The sequence below is a fragment of the Anoplopoma fimbria genome, chromosome 18 (genome assembly GCF_027596085.1).
Source record: "Anoplopoma fimbria isolate UVic2021 breed Golden Eagle Sablefish chromosome 18, Afim_UVic_2022, whole genome shotgun sequence".
Classification (NCBI taxonomy): Eukaryota; Metazoa; Chordata; class Actinopteri; order Perciformes; family Anoplopomatidae; genus Anoplopoma; species Anoplopoma fimbria.
This window is the reverse complement of record NC_072466.1, coordinates 8048592-8068719: the sequence shown is the minus strand read 5'-3', so window position 1 is coordinate 8068719 and position 20128 is coordinate 8048592. Positions and strand designations below refer to the sequence as shown.

At 41.0% G+C, this 20128-nt stretch overlaps 2 protein-coding genes across 2 annotated transcripts in view; one reads left to right on the top strand and one right to left on the bottom strand.

Annotated features, from left to right (window-relative positions):
- Window positions 1-335: 335 nt before the first annotated feature.
- On the bottom strand, window positions 336-9174 carry mtmr9 (myotubularin related protein 9). Its single transcript, XM_054618776.1, has 11 exons — window positions 9101-9174; window positions 8650-8839; window positions 7036-7144; window positions 6785-6910; window positions 6502-6675; window positions 6136-6353; window positions 5793-5954; window positions 5473-5614; window positions 4998-5218; window positions 4520-4671; window positions 336-825 (listed from the first exon to the last, which is right to left on the bottom strand). Exons 2-11 carry the CDS (start codon window positions 8829-8831, stop codon window positions 662-664), a joined length of 1650 nt encoding a protein of 549 aa, XP_054474751.1. The 5' UTR covers window positions 8832-8839; window positions 9101-9174; the 3' UTR covers window positions 336-661.
- An 8217-nt stretch (window positions 9175-17391) lies between these two features.
- Window positions 17392-20128, top strand: part of xkr6b (XK, Kell blood group complex subunit-related family, member 6b) — a 44582-nt gene continuing 41845 nt past the window's right edge. The window contains exon 1 of the mRNA XM_054618906.1: window positions 17392-18113. Coding sequence (XP_054474881.1) covers window positions 17545-18113 — 569 coding nt within the window. The 5' untranslated portion in view covers window positions 17392-17544. The remainder of the gene's footprint in view (window positions 18114-20128) is intronic.

Genomic DNA, 20128 nt, shown 5'->3' with positions numbered 1-20128 from the left:
TATTTGCTTGAAAAATTATTGAAATTATTAATTCATTTTCTAAATATCTGGACGATTGATTGATTAATCGACTTATTGTTCCCCCTCTATATAATATGACTTTGACATGATGATCAGCATTGTTTTTTTATTTATTTGGGGGGATTATTTGTTTTTTTTGTTCCTGTATCTCTCCCTCCTGCTTAGTTTCAATGACACAACATGGTGAAATAAGCTAAAACTGTTTTTAATGAATGTTTTCAATGCACTCTTTCAGCCCATTTAATATATATATATATATATATATATATATATATATATATATATATATATATATATATATATATATTGTGTGAAAGATAACTGCATGAACAGAAAAATCGGAAAGTGGGTGATTTTTAAATTAATCTGGGTCTAGTGCCATTCCATTTCATTTTTTATCCGTGAGGGAAACCAAAATGTTTCATCATCAATCATATACAAAAAACAGTTTGAATGATATATTCTCCTGTATCTGAGAAGAACCTAACCAAAGCCTACAAGTGGGACATTGATCGGTTAATGTATTTAGTTAGATTTTCAAATTTTTTACCTCATTCTTCCATCTGGTTTCCTTTCACAGCTCTCTCTCTTTCTCTCTCGCTCTCTCTTTCTCTCTCTCTCTCTCTCTCGCTCTCTCTCTCTATGGCGTCTGCAGCAGAGGATCTTCAGTTTCCAGCTGTGCCAGCTGCCTGCGCAGGCTGTTAACTTTGTTCTGAAGCTCCTTGTTGTATTCAATTATGTGAACCATTTCCTCATAGGCCTCGTCCAAACACTTGGAAGAGCGGTTCCAGCGAAGGAACACTCCTGAAATAGAAGAGTGAGTAAAGCACAGTGAGTACGCCATAAAGAACACATCCTATTAAAAGGAAGTGATTTATGTTGTTCCTCGAATGATATAACAAGACTAAAGAGCCAAAGTAATCCCAATGCTAACATGCTGATTTTAGCAGGTAGAACATTTACCATGTTCACATTCCTAATTAAGCATTTTGGCACTGAGAGTAATAAACACACATGAAGGTTCTTGAGGCAGAATGTCAAATAGTGTTGAAAAGTAGAATACTGAGTGTGTGAACTGACTGTATAACCTTCTTTTCCTGCTCACAGTCTCTATGCAGGTGGGCGGGGGACTTTGGCAGAGGAACTTGTGTAACGGAGATACTGGAAACACAAGTGTGACCACAGAAATCTGCTGTGTGACTGGAATGTTCAACATGGTGGAGCGGTGACTCGTCAGTTAAGATGAGAGTGTGGCAATGACATAATTGTCACGTGACAAGACAGCCAAACACCTGTACAGCAATGTACTGAGCAACCAAGTGTCATTTCTCTCACTCATTGTTGGGGTTTGAAGTATTTTGGCAAGATGTTATGAATCTATATTTAGGTAGATAATAGCATTACTGCATTTGAAAACAGTAAATGAATGCCTCCAAATTTGAAATTGTGCACCGCAGTGGTAGTTTAGTTTATAATTCAAGGTTAGCAGGAGCGGAATACACATATTTAAAGTTGAGGGGATAATGTCTGAGTTCATGACACAGACATTACTGACAGGAGAGCAGCTGCAGGATTAGGATTCTTGCGATTAGAGCACGGAGCGCTGCTCAACATCTACACACTGCCCTGTCTGTTTTGTGAAAACTCAAACTTCATTCCAAGTCCAAACAAACCACACAACAATTCACGTTAAAGCACAGCAAGTGTGCCCCAGAAATAGTATGGAATTGTAGTTCTATAAAGCTATGATGCACACCATCAGCCGCCGTTAGTGTTAACATCAGGAGCTGCAGGGGTCTCTTAGGTCGGCCCGGGAGTGTGCTCCATTCTCTATGAAAAGGTTGCATAAGCAGGATGTCTGTTTGATTTCACGTGCTTCAGTAGTTCTCATAGTTCATATAGAATGAGGGAGGGGCCCTGAGGCTTTAGGCAGGAAGGGGGCCCCTCAAACAGGTTTGACTGAACCTAATGACCCCTCATCTGTCTAGATTCCCTCCCCCTTTTTCTCTTTTTGAATGCGGTTTGCTTTGGGCTGATTGGAGACTCAGCAATTTCAAGCATGGGCTCCGCTGGGACTTTTTCTTCAATAAAAAACAAAACAAAAAAAAACCTAGACCCACAATTACCGAAATCAACATATTCCTTCTCATTTAAACAATTTTGAAGAAAAAGTACTTTTTTTTTTTTATCCCCATTATTATGTTTGTGATAGGAAACCTCCTACGGAATCCAAATCAAGCTCCTGACATGAAATTACTTCGTTGAAGAATTCATTTCAGTGAAATGTTTGAAAGTGTACCTTAATACTGGAGCTGCATCTTATTTATTCCATGTAATACTTGATTGCTACTTACAATAAATCACAAGAAAACCACCGGCATCGTTAGAGTGGCTCTGCTTAGTAAAGACGCTGGCCTGATACAATCTCAGTTTCACTTCTCTACATTGAGGTTAAGTTACATCAAGGGTGCTGAGAGAGAAAAGAGCGGTTTGCATTCACTTCACCCACGCAGATTTTCTTAAGCATCATAGAACGATCCCTGTATCACTGCTTGTTCATTTTGTTTACCACCTTTTGATGCTTTGAAACTTAAAACAGTTTATTTCAATTTAACAAGGAGGCCGAATGTGTTTTAAAATAATTCAGACATCAAATTTCCATCTTAAACAAAAGTGAAAGTACAGACAAAAAAAGCCAAACGGGGGTAAAAAGTCATATGAGCTAAACGGCCGCATGCAGAGTTTGACCTCTTCATGTATCATTGTCCATAAGGGGGGGGTTCACTGCTGAGAGGTCAGAAAAATGCTTTGTCAACACAATATGTCAGACTAAATACCAAATGTGCTCATATGCTCACTATTTCACTCAAGCTTTGTACTACATTGTATTACCTAAACTGTAGATGAATTTAATGATTGTTTATTTTCAGAAGGAGGTGTTTTCTGTGGTTACAATGTCATATTGGAATTATGTCATATGTCAAAAGGTCATGTAATTGGCCAACAAAGAATGATGGCCTATTGTGTTAATAATTGTGTCTCACATGGTTTGCTGTTACTGTGACAAATTCCTCTTCAGAATAATATTTCTAACTCTGAACATAGGAAAAAAAAAATCCAATGGCAACTAAATATGTATGTAGCAGCATTTATAGTGACTCACAGGGTCACTCGGTTTAATAGCAGTGCAAATGGTAAAAATCAATGGCGCCCCCTTCTGCTAGGATTACAGAATGTCTGCCGCATCAAAAATCTAATAATGAATGAGACTATGCTAAATGTATCACAGCAGGTATTCCACCCATTGCTATGGTGGGTTCCTCTCTTTTCTAGTGATCATTTTTAAAGACATTTTTAGTGATGATCTGACGGACAGGGATCCTGCCATTGACTAAAATGTTTCTCTTTGTAGAAGTCTGATTTAAAAGCCTAACTTGAGAGACAATACTACCAAACTAAAAAATAAGGTAACGTTAGCCGGAATACAGTCTGGCTCCTATTCATTGTTTTAACCCTGGCTTCCAACTCAATATTATCCAACTCTCTCTACAACACCCAACACACATATGAAACTATTGCTCCAACTGAACCAAACTAACCAATTAAACATTTATCAACCTTTGGGAAGAAAGGAACCCTATATAAAGTCATTCATCCTGCTTGAGTTGGGTGTGTTCACAGCGTTTCCACAACATAAACGAGAGAAGCTTATTCAAAAATAAAATCTCATTCATAAAACATTTGAGCATAATTATGATCCTGAATATAACTTATCCCTTTCAGATGGCAATGCTATCCATTTTGGGGACCTCTGATAAATAGCCTTGTAGTTCATTCTCAAAAAATAGGAGGATGTTTTTAGAATTGTCTAAAAACCCCAAAATGGTCACCTGTTTACAAGGTTTTCCAGGACGTGAGGGAACACTGTAACAAGGCGTAAGTTAACTGATAACTTAAACAAACATGAGCATGAGTCAAACCCACAATGTCACAGAAAACAGAAAGTGCCATGCTGTGAGTGCTCAGCATGCAGTCTCACTGGTTGACACACACAGAAACAGGTTTTCTGTGTTAAACAAGAACAACAGGACTGCTATTAGATGTGTAGCCTACTCTCAGTCTTGGTACAAATTTACATCAACAAAACTTAAATTGTGTAAACAGCCACTAGTTTCAGCCCCTAACCTTTGTGGGTATTTTCCCTTCTAGGTCTGCTCATCTATCAAATATCTCATAATATGGGATGATTGTGATGAGTATTTTCATTTTTTTTTTTGTTGTAAAAAGACAAGTTATGTTTGCTTAGGTTTCGCCTGTTTTTCAACAAACCCAGTGTGGCTGCTTTATGAAATTATATTCAGTGTTGACAATCAGGGTTGTTTACTGCGGGGAATTACTAATGTATTGGACGGACACTACCTTCTCTCTGAAAAGCCAGAACCTTTAAGGTCCCCTGTTGTATATAATCTCAGTCGCTGCATGTTTTTGTTGTGTTTACCTTCCCACAGCAGCAGACTCTGAGGGGCCACAGAGGGCCAGATCACGAGACTGTTGGCCTCGTAGAGCGGGTTGGTCAGACGCTCCAGTTCTTGGGGCCGGTTCACCCACGACCAAAGGGACACAGTCTTCTCAGGCAGAGACAGTTTGGTTCTATGAGAAAGGATGAATGTTAACCAATGAGTAACCAATATTAAGAGTGGTTACCTATATACAATGACACATCAGGAGGAACAAGGAAAAACACAGCAATGGGAAGGAAATATTTTTTGCTTTCTTACATCAATGTCATGAATGGGACATTACCACACTAATGACCTACCTGTATCTGTAAAAAGTTTCTTAAACACTGTATATCGTATCTGATTGCATTCAATTATATATGAGTACATAACTATTGCAGACCAAGATGAAACATAATCAATAAGCATATGGTTGACACAAGCCGGTAGATCAACCACAACATACATCAGACTCACCTCTCATTTGTACTGTTGCACAGGAAGGTGCCGAACTGAGAAGCATAGGCGTGTTCAAAGACCAGCACCAGGAAGCTCTCGCTGAATTCAAAGGAACAAGGAAACTGGCGAAGGATCTGCCACACACAGTCCAAGAAGAGAAGGAAGACGGGAGCCTCCTGACGGGGCTTGCTGTTGGAGAAGGCCGACTGGGCGCAGCGCTGCCGGAACGGGTGACCCGCCTGGGACAGACGGTCAAAAAGAGGTGAGCGGGGGTCATGAAGAGGAACGCAAAGAACACGTCGGTCTTGATATGAAAATGCTTATTGGACCTGATTATACTGCATGGAAAGGTTTAACATCAGCTTATGTGAAGTGATGAATGTTTCTGTAACCTAATACGTGCCAAATATAAATACTAAACTTAAAAAGGTAAAAACAAAGTGCATGCAATTTCTTGGCTTCTAAAAGTAAATATGTAATATGATAACTTTACCTGGAGCCACTCTCGCTCCACCAGGCCCTGGAAGCCTCTGATGGTCCTGCAGGCCGGATCGAGGATGATCTGAGACAAGGAGGTCACCTGCAGGGTGGAGTCCGTCCCCTCTGTACCGTGAACGAGGACTGACGCTCCCTCCCTGAGACAAACACACATGATTACACTTTGTACTGTATACAGAAAAGTAACACAGATTCAATACTGAACACTAGGATTTTCTCACTTCAGTATGTTTAGAGCAAATAACAGTATTGCGTATGACTTAGTACGTAACGGTCCAAAGATTAGCATTGCAAGCTAATCGATCGTTCCCTGACCTGTCGATACACTGGGCAGCCAGGCAGGCGGTGGTGAGGATCTCCTTGACATGAGTCTGCCAGTTGGAGGCCTCTAGCTTGCTTAACCAGCGGTCCATACTGTGCGACTGGTCGTTACACGCCTCTACCAGCTTTATCAGGCTCTCCTGGAGGATGTTAGACCTGGAAGAGACAGATTTTTTCAAGATTCAGAATTCATATTAATTAACTAATTCATTTATAGAGTATAAATATCAGTCATATGAATGTTGAAAGACATTTTTTGACACAGTATCAGTGCCTTGAGACTCAACACAAGAACTATTACTTTATGGATTCGCTGTAGCCCTTACTGACCGCTCACCTTTCGATTGCCTTGTGAATCCTCCTCCATTGGGGGTAGTTAGCCTCAGACTCGAATCCTCCACCTCGAGCTTTGGCCTGCTGGGCAACATTGATGGTGCGCGTGTCGATGATGTAGCCTCGTTTGCCCGGTCGCAGCGTGGCATTGATCAGCTTCTCGTCTTCTTTACATCGTCGCCCGTTGGTGCCTGTCAGAGGCTGCCCTGCTCGCATCATCACCTGAAAGTGGAGGTGATTTGAGGAGATTTTCTAAAATTAAACATTTCGTACAAATACAACTAAGCCACCCCTACAGACAGACAGTATAACCAAAAAGAATACTTTGCAGCAGAGACAGTCTTTTTAACTCTGATTCCCAGGTGCTCACCATGCCATTCTTCTTGTGGTAGTAGCTAAGAACTGGAAAACGGCCACTGTGACGGAAGGTAGCTACTTTCCTCAGTGTGTCATCATCAACATCTTTGGGAACCGCCACTAGAGGGGGGTATGATGAACAGACAGTGAAGTCCTTGTTGACCTCACTCAGTCTCCACTCATCTGTCTGATAAAAAGGATGGTGAGGGGTTAAAAGAAAGTAGTTTAGCATGTACAACGGAAGGCTGAGAGAATGTAAAGTATAAACATTTTTGGGAGACTTATCATGTCCATACCATGGACTCCAAATCTTTAAAGGCATCCTCTGGTAGAAATGAATTCCAGCCATCTTCTATGACTTCAAACATGGGCCGGTAGAAGAAAGGGTACATCAGGGAGAGAGAGTCAAGCGTGGACAGAGCCTAGAGAGTGAAAAAGGAATATGTACTAGTTAAGCACATGTAGGATCTCATTTGACATTAAAAATAGGACAATCTTTCAGATAGTAAAATTCAACATTATGCAAAGTTTTTTAGTTTTGTTTTACCTCAATAGAGCTGGCAATGTTGAGACACTCTTCCATGCCAGGAATGTCGAGCTGGATCACCCTCAGGTCTTTGCATTTGACTATGATGCTCCCCAGAGACCCCACAAATCTGAAAGTGAAGTCAAAGCAAGGTTAGTTTAAAAAAAAAAAGACAAGAACATGAAAAAAAAAATTTGGTGGATTGTTGTGACTTTTCTGTGTGGAAATCTCCTCATGTTGGGTTTTCCTACAGGCACTCTGAATTTCCCCCATACCAAAACACTTACAAGTTAACTATTATGATCCTGAATATAACTTAGCCCTTTCAGATGGCAATGCTATCCATTTTGGGGACCTCTGATAAATAGCCTTGTAGTTCATTCTCAAAAAATAGGAGGATGTTTTTATAATTGGTCACCTGTTTACAAGGTATTCCAGGACGTGAGGGAACACTGTAACAAGGCGTAAGTTAACTGATAACTTAAACAAACATGAGCATGAGTCAAACCCACAATGTCACAGAAAACAGAAAGTGCCATGCTGTGAGTGCTCAGCATGCAGTCTCACTGGTTGACACACACAGAAACAGGTTTTCGGTGTTAAACAAGAACAACAGGACTGCTATTAGATGTGTAGCCTACTCTCAGTCTTGGTACAAATTTACATCAACAAAACTTAATTCATTCTCCAAAAATAGGAGGAGGTTTTTATAATTGTCTAAAAACCACAAAATGGTCACCTGTTTACCAGGTTTTCCAGGATGTGAGGGAACACTGTAACAAGGCGTAAGTTTGTCCCCAGTAGTTCCTCCTAGCAGCGACTGTGCATTCAAGTGCAATCATTAGTTTGTTTGTTTGCTTGTCATTTTTTATAGCCAATATTAAACCCCTCAATATTGTTTACAGCTCCCCCAGCCTTCTAAACCACACAAAACGTCAAAAACACTGCAGTCAAACTCAAACTTCCTGTCACAGTTTCAGATCCTCTCTCCACTGTAAAAGCAGAGCGTCAGCACATTAAAAGAAAGAACTAGCAGTAAAGTGCTCAGATCTGGTGCATGCACTCAGAGTTTGCATTGAAGAGACAGGTGTAACCGCAGAACTCTCACTGTGTTTCCTCCCTTGTTACTCAAAATGATTTCAACCAAATATATATATATATATATCCTGTTGATCAGAATGGGTTTAATAAAGAAGTCACACGGTGTAAATGCATTGTGCAACATCCCCTTTCTGTGTGCAAATCACCTCTTTTTAACATAACTAATGATAATGTGAGAGTGGCATTCCCTGCAAAACAATTAAGGAAAAAGGTGTCAAATCCTCCCACTAGATAGTAAGATAAGATAAGATAATCCTTTATTAGTCCCGCAGTGGGGAAATTTACAGGATTACAGCAGCATAGAGGATAGTGCAAACAACAGACATAGTAAAAGAACAAGATCAAAAACAAGTATTATAAATAAGCAAATGAGCAATAAAAAACAGTAAAAAACTGTAAAGAATCCACAGTAACTGAAATAGTATATATACAGACAGAAACTATTATAACTATTGTATTGCACAGTGTATTTGTATTGCAGAGGTGTTTAGTGTCATGTGGTCTACTGGGTGCAGAGCTGTAGTATCTCATCACCTTTTCTCTATGGAGTCAATGTTTGAGTGAAGCAGCCACAGCTCCTCAGTGTTGTCCTGTCTGGAGGAGAGGATCAGGTGATGTCCAGTCAAACACAGGGTCCCCTCCACAGTGGGCAGGAAAGGCCGATGTAGGATAACCCCATCCACCCTGGGTGTCTTTATCAACTCTGCAAACTCCATGACCTGACCTGCAGAACAGACAGCAGACAGGAAAGAGACACAGGGGAGAGACAGGGTGCAGGTGTTTTAGCACATGGACAACAGTACAGTTACCTGGATCCAGGAAATGATGTTGCTAACGTCGGCTAGCTAAGCTAACCGTGACAGACCGTATAAATTGTCCGTCAATTGTATATATTTACGTCAAAATGTAAAACATCATACTGTACATGTGCAGAACAAAAATAAACGTTTTTCGCTGAGGCTAAAATGAGTTTTCATACAATTACCTGGTTATCTTTTCTATGTATATGTTGTTGGGCGAGACTGGTACGTCCGCATAAACAAGCCGACTGGAAACAACGGACCGGAGACATTTGCTACCGGACAGTTTGCATAAGCACATTCCCCCAAATTCTCCTTTAAGAAAAGGAAAAAAATACTTTTCCAATGATTTTGATTATTATCGTTACAGTGTGTGTTTATAAGGTTAACTCGAGACCCAATGGGTACAACATAAGTAAGAGGTGAAATGTAATTGTTTGTTAAATGTTAAATGTAGGTTAATATCATTCATCCAGGCAGTATGTCAATACAAAAATGTAATTACCATAAACTGTAAATGTAATTACCTCCATCTAGTAGATTGGTCATTTCAGAAAAGTATTTAAGTTATAAAAAAATAGTTTGTTGGCTAGGTTTTAATTGCATCAAATGCAATTAAAACCTAGCCAACAGATTTCCTTCATGTCATTGGCACATTGCATATTTTCACATTCCTGTTGTGTGGGCTGCTTTTATTTTTAAGGTTAATCAATATATCCTCTATTCTTCCCCTGCTAAATGAAACAGCTCACAGTATCAAAAAGGGACACTAGGTGGTGACATTGAAAGATTTTTTAACAGACTGAGCTGCATTGCCCCATAATTCAATATCACCTTGATTTAAGATGCCTGAAAGGTACATTCCGAATGATCACGAGAAATAAATTATAACTATATGTTAAGAAGTGTGTGTGTGTGTGTGTGTGTGTGTGTGTGTGTGTGTGTGTGTGTGTGTGTGTGTGTGTGTGTGTGTGTGTGTGTGTGTGTGTGTGTGTTGTTTTGATGATAAATCTTACAATGTAAGGTGAGTAAATGGACTTAGAGATTTTAATAGCCATGGGTTGGCTGGTCAGACTTTCTACCTGGTGACGATAACTATTGACAGGCAGCAAACCATGGGCAGGTACATAAACAGATGGAGGCCCAGCTCCTCCAAACAGCCCAAGAGCAGCACAGAATCCTAGATACAATAACTAACACAGGTGGTAGTGGTATGTAGTAGTATGATGTCTGGTCGTATGACCGGAGAGGAGGGGGACCTTCAGGTTAAGAATGAGAATAGTACTATTTATTTTATTATTTACTGTACATAAGTTAGATATAAGCTCATTTAAATCTGCAGTCCCTGAGTTATACATGATGGGCTTGATCTAAGCCATGATTTCATCTTGAATTTAAAAATCCATAAGGCTACAGTTCTCTCTTATATAAATTTGAACTGAGCTCCAAAAGTCTCATATAGGAGACTTATCCTCCAAACCCAGTAGATCTGAGCTGTATCACACAGTCACCTCTGTTGGTCGTCCTAGTTGTCCTCCCATTATTTGAGCGCAGGGATATGAAGTCGTTCAATGGAGCAGGAAACGTATCAGGGGGCTCGGGAACATGTAGGATCCTAACAGCTAGACAATGTGCTCCATCAACTAGACTCCACTATTGCCAAGCTAATAAAATGCACTTTTTAGCATCAAATTCAAATATGGATTATTCTAGATTAATAGAAAGCTTTTCACACTCATAGAAAAAACAACATTTGAGACTAGATTTGAAGATCACAAGGGAGCCGGCTTCCCTAACAGCAGCTAACAGGAAAAAGCTGTTGCTTGAGGAGTTTGTCTTTAGTTTTTTAGGATAGCGAGGAGGTCTGCCTGCTGAGATCTCAAAGCACACGCCACCCTTGAACAAGAGACTCCCTTAAGAGGTGAACACTTTTGGCAAGAGATGAAGAAGAAGAAGAAGAAGAAGAAGAAGAAGAAGAAGAAGAAGAAGAAGAAGAAGAAGAAGAAGAAGAAGAAGAAGAAGAAGAAGAAGAAGAAGAAGAAGAAGAAGAAGAAGAAGAAGAAGAGCAGATGGGCCTGAGTGTTTCATACACATCTTTGTCAGGGCAGTGTGGGTTTATGCGTGCGTGTGTGATGTATTGCAAATCAGCACAGTATTTGCTTCAGTTGCAGCCTGTCTGGGCTTCACAATAGATGGTTTGCTCTGGGCCTCTCCAGCCATCAACATAGAGAAGCATGTACAGATGCCAGGGATTAATTCAAAATGAAACCCGGCGTTGCTTTACAAACCAAATAACTGCTCTTTCTCTGAGCAAAAGAAAAAAAAAAGAGGGATAAAAAATTGCTTTCAAAGCAAATATTCAGTTCACAGCACTTTGCAGGATACAAAAGAAACCTCTGTTTTATTTAACAGATGCTTTGACAAATGCATTGGTGCAGAAGGAGATGATTTACTTTAACATTCTGTTGTAAAAAGTTTTGTGATAAAAATGTTAACTTTTATCTAAGCAGCTTAAATGTTTAAAGAGTCAACACAAAATGGTTATTCCTCGATGTGTCTCAGAGGAGAGATATTAATAAACATGTCAAACACAAAACTACATGTTACATTAAAAGTACATTGGATGAGTAACTACAACTAGAAGCAGTCAAACTGTGATTAAGTTGTTATCACTGAGTGTCCAGATGTGAACGCTCACTCACGTCACACAGATCAGATCTTGACATTTCTTGACAAACTCTGAGCATTTTGGAACATCATCCAGTAAATGTTAATGATTGACAGTTTGTACCCACACACCTACACCATTACTCACCAAAGCTTTTCATTCAGTTTCTTCTAAAAACAATGTCTCATCTAACATTCTGTTCTGAGTGGTTTGCTTGGTGTTTGTTCCGCTATGTGCTGTTATTTTTGGTATGTCAAGTCTGACACATCAATCTGTCATGGGCCAGAGAATGATTAGCACTTAAACGTTGGTGCTAATATCAAAATTAGTTGCGTAAGCTCTGTGAGAGAATTCTTTATTTCTTCAGTCAAAGCACTAACAACAGCCATATTGCCTCTTCAAGTTTGTAAATGCTAGTTTAAATCTTGTCAGGCTTATGAAATGAAAAGTAGAAAAATAAATTTGTTAGTTGTTTTTTTTGTTTCCATATTTATTTGAATGTAGCTGTTTTGGTTGTGGTCCTGTTAATCAGTGTTGTATTTCAGACCACCAAGACCAAGACCAAGTTGTGACCAAGAACAGAGTGTATCGAGACCGAGACAAGACCAAGACTTTGAGATGTTGAGACTTATTCAAGACCAAGACCAGACCAGAGTCCCACACTGCATGACACACATGGGATAAAATGTAGAACATCTAAACAAGAGGCACTACTTAAAATGAAATCTTAGGGATCAACATTCCTGTAAAAAAAAAAAAGGACACAAAACAAATGAAGATTCCTCTTAATTGGCCTCTTTATTTGCCATATACATAAACTGTATATGTCCCTGTATAAGTGTATCATGAGAAATGTCTTGATAAAATAGTGAAAGGCTTTGCAGAGATACATTTTATGTGTTGGGATTTATCTTTATTTTTGTTTTCAATGAGCAAACACAGAAATCAAAACAAATTCTTCAAACAATGCACGTGTAATTTGGTGAAAAATACCAGTAACTGTGGTCTTGACCGGTCTGTTTCTTTTCATTTAATTTTCAGAATTTTTATTTTTCCCCTTTTCTTTCTTTTTTTTTATTGAAAAGCACCCCTGGTTTATAATACTTTTTGTGCCGAAGAACAGACATCACTTTTAGATGCACTGTCACTGTCAATTTGGGCACCCTGATGAGATTTGACATGAGCGCTAACCTGATGAATATTATTTAGTACAGCCTCGCTTCCCCTCTTTTAAATGCCTCTACAGTTTAGGAATGCAGAAAATCTCCCCCTTTTCAAACCTCAAGTTCATTTAAGTCGGTTTCACATCTGCCTTCCAGTAAAATCCATCAACATGGAAGTTAGCTTATACAAATAAATGACCATGACAATATTTTGTGCTGTGGTAAGTCTATATGGCATAACACTTTGGTAAGCCTCAGCAGCAGGAGCACTCACACAAAGATTTGTCATCGGCTTCACATTGCTACTTGTATTGATTACACAGTCACACCTCTGAAGTACAAAACATAAAACAGACTTGCCCACAATGCATCATTGATTTGCTCCACCTGAGCACTTTGCTCACAGGATGCAGGTTTTACATTAGAAGTACAGCTGGGTAGAACGTATCACTATTCCCTCTGCAGGTTCCTTGTGTTGAAATCACACACACACACACACACACACACACACACACACACACACACACACACACACACACACACACACACACACACACACACACACACACACACACACACACACACACACACTGTCTGATTTATTCATCTCTTCCTCGAGAGGCCTCTGAGTCTTCTCTTTCTACTCCTGCCTTGTATTCTTTTAAGGTCTGCTTTTATATTCACCCACTCCCCCTGTCTCACGCATACCCACTCATGTTAGGCCTTTGGTTTGTTTTTGTTTAAGATGACTAATGCCTGTTTGTTGCCCTGTGAGGCGGTTCGTACCAAATTGGGTAACTTGAATTATGATTTGAACTGATGTCATCTGATTTGATTAATCTTTATTATTATTGCTTCGAGACGTTTGCTGCATTAAAACTGCCTGCTGTCTCCGGTGTATATTAAAGCTGAGTGTGCATCTGGTGTGCTGCTCAAAAGGCATTGTGTAGGCCTAGTAGACCTGAGAAAGAAGAGAAAATGAAGGCTTCTCAGATGAAACAGGATACCATACTCTCCTGTGTGTATTCACACAAGTGTTTTTTCCATTGAAGACATTTTTTTCTTATATATCTGGCTTGGAGGAACGGCTTTACCTGATTCTTTTCATACAGCATCACTGTGACTTTTCCTGCACTTCTAAAACAAAGGACTTCCCTCTCCCACTGCTCACAATTCACCGAGACGTGGTAGAAGAAGTGGTAGTATCAAGGGATCACTGAAAAGTATCTAACCTTATTTTATGTATTTGAACATACTGGGACATAACACATTTTTGCAGATTATGATAATTCCTTTGATTGCTTTCACTAATAATTAAAGAGAAAACAATTACTGTAACTGTTATCAGATCAATTACACAAAGAGTGTTCTTGGTGTATTTTAAGGAAGGGGTTATCAACATTTTGTAATTTAAGGCCCCCTTCTGATTGCTGATAGAAAACATCCAAGGACCATCTTCCAAAATAATATGGTGATTAGTTTGGTGATATTAAAATAAAACTGTTCATTGAAATTATGCTTTGTTTGAATTACTTTGTTTTTTATATATTTGATCACATTAAGATATAAAAACAACTAGCTTTGTAGAATAACAGAAAATACGTAGTTTTCATTTACAGACTTTTGACAGTGGTTGAGAATAGCTGTTGTAAAGTATATCATAATGGGAGAAAACATATGGGTGTTTTGGGGTGAAACCAAAGAAGACCTGGTTCGATAAACCCAGTCAGAAAGAATTAAGTGAGTTAATGTAGCTTTGGGCTCCATCTCACTGGTCCAATGGAAACTCTTGCCCTGGTAGTACAGAGAGAGAGAGAAAAGCTTGCAAACTAGTCATGCTTCTCCTCTCTGTAATGTGTTGACATTTTGCTCCTATGTGATTTGTCATTAGTCACAAAACCAGCAGATGTGAACATGATTTTGATATTAAGGTCTTCTGCGACTCAAAAATGGGTTTTGTTTGTCATTGACTTTGCTTGGATGTTTGAGTTTTATCGTGCAGAATAAATGTTTGACACTAGAAGGCTATTTTTACATTCATCTGGCAATTTTTGACACCAAAAAGTATGTAATAAATTGAAAGGAAATATTTAATAATACAAAAAATAGGCTATCATAATATAATTAAATGAGGAAGAAATCTAAATAATCATATACTTTTTGGTAGAAAAAATATATAAGGAAAAAAAATCAGTATTCAAGAGTCAGCAGATTCTTTTTATTTGTCGTAAAACTTGTCTGAAGGGATTAGGGAGAGAACCCAGGAAAAAAAGTAATTATTATGCACCGAGCAATTCTGATATTTTGGCCTATTTTGCGTCCTTGACATTAGTGGAAAGAAAGAATCCAAAATACACACTTAGGTCTCATTTTACTACTTTGTCAATTTGTTTAATGAGGTTTTTCTCACACTCTGAACTTTAGTAGCACATACATATACCAAACTTTCCAGTATCATTCCTATCAATATTTTGAAGGTTTTTACAGAAGGATTTGCTCATATATAATCATAGCCTGATTTACATAACATTTTAATCCTGAAAACATGGTGAAAATATTTGTTTTATCCCTGTTGATAGTATTTTCTCATTTATGGAGTGATCAAAAGAGGTTGACAATATTATCACAATGAAGTGTTTGAATATGATCATTAGTCTATACTTAGAAGGTCAGAGATCTTGTGTCTTTTCTCTAATCATTTGTGTGAGTTGAGAATGATTTGGATGGATTACTGAATTTGCCTACTGGGCACAGGCCGAGGGGTCCAAAGTGTCAGGGGCCCCCTGGTCTACACTTACAAGAGAGACACAAACAAACAGTGAAGAGACTAACAATGACCACAAAGAAACATAAAAAAAACCGAATAAAAAGAGACACAAACAACTACAACCAGATGCAAAACAGTTGCAAGTAGACACAAAGAGACGACTATGAAAAGGGGCAAAACAACCACAAAGAGACAAAAAACAACTACAGAGAAACACAAAATTGTCTACAGAAAGGGTTAAAACAACCACAGGCAAAAACAAGACCAAAACAACTGCAAACAGACACAGAACAACAACAAAAAGAGGCTTAACGACAAAAGACTCAGTGTGTTTTACTGCTATGTAGGAGTGGTGGTGGGGCCTTTTGCATGTCTGTTCAAGTGGGGTAATTGTCTTGTAATCCGCCCAAGGTTGTCTGTGTGTTTGCAAAACAGCTTGCCTCAAACTGCCCCTTGTCAAATTAAATGTTCTTGAAATAAACTGAACTGGGTGTTAGACCTTGAGGGTGACACAAGTCAACCCATCCCTCACTTCATCCACAGGACTGTTGAACAGTAAGGGCTCGGCATTAGGGTTAAGACCAGAACTATGTTCAAGTTCAGTGCATGTATAGGTCAATGAGGGTCCTCAGGGCGAGAGAGAGAGACAGAGAGAGAGAGAGAGAGAGAGACTAGAGAGTTGTCCCGGGCTCAGCACCACTTCAGCACTGGACAGCTCCCGTTCAGAGCCGGAGTTCAAACAGGCGAGCAGAGCAGATCAGCAGGGGGTGAAGCGGACATGATCCAATCAGTCTCACATTGGACAGGACCCTGCATGGCAGCTCGGTCTAATCAGGGTGTTGTTGAGCCTGCAGAGGAGTCACCAGAGCTTTGCATGCTACCGGAGGGGAAAGCGTCACTTTTCAGTAAAAATGCTTAAAAGCCTTTTGACTGCTGCAAAAGAAAATGCTGAAGAAAGGAGAGAAAAGTGCGTTTTGGCAACCATTTTATAGAGCTATAGATTCACCTATAGATGTCCATGTATAAGTAACGTCTTATGCCCGGAGGACATGGTGTGTAGACGCTGTCTTTGGCTTGCTCTTCTGTAGTATAACTTCCAACGCCAACTTCCATGTGTTCGTTCATGCAGGTAGAAATGTCTTTTCTATAATATCGTTTTTTTACATGTACACTGACTAAATCATACCAGGAGATATAATAAAAAGCACATGGTCACTATAAACTCTTTATAGAGCAATACACTGGTTGTGGGGTGCTTTTTTTTTTTTTTTTCCATCAGTGGGAGAGCTTTGTTTTTGTTCCTCCTTCCTTGTACCAAAAAGTGACCCCACACTGTATCACTGTGACTAATTCAAATGCTCCAACAACAGGAAAGACTTCTTTTGGTGGTGATGAGGCATGTTGCATTACATCATGCGGTCCTCTCCTGCATATTTGGGGGCTTCAAACGAGACACTAGATGGCAACCACGCTGAGAGGGAGAGACGGTGTGTGTGTGTGTGTGTGTGTGTGTGTGTGTGTGTGTGTGTGTGTGTGAGTGTGTGAAAGGGAGTGTGAGGCAGAGAGAGAGAGAGACAGAGACAGAGAGAGAGACAGAGAGAAGGGGGGGGGTGAATAACGTTGGGGTGGGACAGTGGAGGGACGGTCTGCTCCTGGCACTCAGCTTGCAGCTGGAGGAGAGCTGCTGCAGAGAGGAGAAACAACTGCGCAGCAGGATATTAGATTGACACACAGGTAAAAAACTGGTCAACCACAGTTGGATGCATGAGTTCCAAATTACATTGTTTGAACTTGTAGATTAGATCACAGTCATCAGGAGGGAGGAAACAGATCTGCAGTGGAGGGAAAGCCAGGCAAGATGTGCTGCGTACGCGGCGCCACTGGTGCGCCATCCGGAGACCGAGTGAGCGACGGAGACGCACTGACACCCCGCTTTTAAATGGCTCCAACATTTGGGGTGCAAAACAGGTGTCAGGGAAGTGTCGTCACGAACCCCGGAAGCCGGAGGAGGTGGGAACATCAGAGGGAAAGATGGCAGCGAAATCCGATGGTCGCGGGGTCGTCACCGGTTTCGCCCAGCTGCACAACCTGGACGAGGTGGTGGGCACGGGAGAGGACGACAATCGGAACAGCAGCTCATTCCACATCTGCCACTGCTGCAACACCTCGTCGTGCTACTGGGGCTGCCGGAGCGCCTGCCTGCATTACCTCCGGGGGAAGGGGAAGGGGAAGGGGAGAGATGCGGCGCGGCCACCGCAGGACGAGCGCCTCTGGCTGGACTGCCTGTGGATCATCCTGGCACTGCTGGTCTTTTTCTGGGACGTGGGGACCGACTTGTGGCTCGCCATCGACTATTACCACAAGCAGGACTTCCTGTGGTCGGGCCTGACCCTGTTCTTCGTGCTGGTGCCCTCGGTTCTGGTCCAGATCCTGAGCTTCAGGTGGTTTGTGCAGGATTACACTGGGGGAGGACTGGGCTCCGTGGAGGGGCTGAGTAGTCGTAGAGCTACGGCCAGTCTGCAGAGGGACAGGTGCTGCCGCCTCTCTGTCTGGGTCTGGCAGACCGTCATACACATCTTTCAGTTGGGACAGGTGTGGAGGTAAGACAAACTTCAAGTTCTGCCTTTAAAAAGAATCAGGTGAAAGCTCAAAAAGCACAGTGTGTCCAGCTCCTCTCACTTTCTCTATTCACCCAGCCTGCTAACCTCCTCTTGACTGTCACCTGGTATAACCCGTTGTTGTGGACATGACTGGGGTGAAAATCAGCACCGTGGTGATGCCATTACGCTCGCCTCACAGTCTCCACTGTGTGGTGGCACACACTGCCTGCATCTGCATCCCCCCCCCCCCCCCAATATATCCAAATACATTTTAAAAGCTTAAGTGTTTTTTTGCAACACATTTCCAATACCCTCAGCCAAAAAAATGTGTCCACACCAAACCCGCTGCAGCTGCCCAGAAATTGCAGAAAAAACTGTGATTATTTCATCACAGTGCGCCATTGCGCTTGTGTGTGTGTGTGTGTGTGGGGGGGGGAGAAGGAAGAAGAGGGGCCATTTGTTCAAAGACAGACAGGTAGTAGCCGAAAGCATATATGTGTGTGTGTGTGTGTGCGTGTGTGCGTGTGCGTGTGAGTGTGTGTCAGGCACAGTCGCCTCAGTTCACCCTCGCTCCCTCCCCGCATAAAAAATACTCAAACTCTGCAACTAGAGGGCCAGACGAGCATCTGTTTTCACGGCTCACAAAACTACATCCCCCCCCCCCCCCCCCACACACACACACACACAGACATGATGTCATCGATTCCTCTGCGACGGTCGACATCGTTGGTCCCCCCCAAAAAAATCCCCTTTTTTTGGGGGTGTGGGGGGGGCCATATAAATCGATGCGTCGGGGGACTCAAGGTGTAAACGTGTCTGCGCGTAATCTGTGACATGTAGCCGCGACAGGCGGAGGACAATGTGACACCAGTGCGTCCCAGATTATTATTTTTTTTTTTTTTTACACCATTTGGTCTGTTAACGCGGAGCTTCTGAGCAGCGAGTTGTTTTGGTGCAGACAGACGCAGTGGCTGGCATTTGGGGGGGGGGGGGGGGTGGGGATGGAGAAGTAACGCATGACGGCTGCTCTGAGAGGACTGCCAGCGGCTGGAAAAAGAAAAAAAAAATGTAAAACAGCACAGTGAGAGACTCAGAGGAAAGGGTCACATCCCTTTTCAGTCGACGTTTCCTGTGTTCTTCTTATTTGTGGTGATTTGTTTGCGTCGCACACTGAGGCTGACCACTGATTCTGTTATTTGCGTTTGACAGATGTTGGAATATGTTTTTTTTGTTCATGCCCTGATTGCGGGTTTAGCCTAATGCATGAAAACACTGAGTGCCACAGGCTGAATTACTCACATGCGTAGACCAAGAGTAAAATCGAAACTGAAACTCACTGACCTTTTTTGGAGAATAAAAATGCCATTTGGTTTATATGAAACATTTCCATCTAGTTTTACCTACCCCCCCCCCTTCATAATTAAGTCTAATTATAAGACTAACTTGCTTTCCATGTGGCTGGAAAGAGCATCTTCTCCACTCTTATGTTCAAGGTAAATTCAGTGCATGCCTGTGCTTCCCCTGTTAAAATGGGTTTTCCCAGAATGATACAATCCACTCTGCGTTCCTCATCAGACTCATTTTGAGCTGCACCTGAAGGCTATTATATTGATTTGCTGCAGTTGTGTTGGCTCAAGTTTATTTACTCTACTGTGGTCCAATTGATTATTTTTCCTCATATCTGTAGTGGGAAGAAGATATGGAGAGTGCTGGGAACTGTTGCACATAGTCATTAGTTGTGTTGGTGGTTATAGCGGTTAATATGAATGTAAATTGAGAGCATCTCAGAGTGTCTAACCTCTGTTTCAACGAATAGGAGACAGCTTTCTGTGGTGTCACTGGACAGGATGTACTCTAGCAGTGTCCAGGGGGAGAACAAGAGTGCATATGAGTCACATAATCTAACAAGCACATTAGATATTTGGACACGTCTCACATCTTTCTTGTATGCATAATGTACTTTATATTCCCCGTTTTGCAGTTGAAGTTGTAGGCTATAAGATATTACCTGCAGG

Excerpts from the sequence above, each read along its gene's own strand:
- mtmr9 (XM_054618776.1), bottom strand. The coding sequence starts at position 8,831 with ATGGAGTTTGCAGAGTTGATAAAGACACCCAGGGTGGATGGGGTTATC. Across the intron at positions 5,219-5,472 it reads TGGAGCGAGAGTGGCTCCAG|GCGGGTCACCCGTTCCGGCA; the intron begins GTAAAGTTATCA and ends CGTCTGTCCCAG. Across the intron at positions 4,672-4,997 it reads TGCAACAGTACAAATGAGAG|AACCAAACTGTCTCTGCCTG; the intron begins GTGAGTCTGATG and ends CCTTTCTCATAG.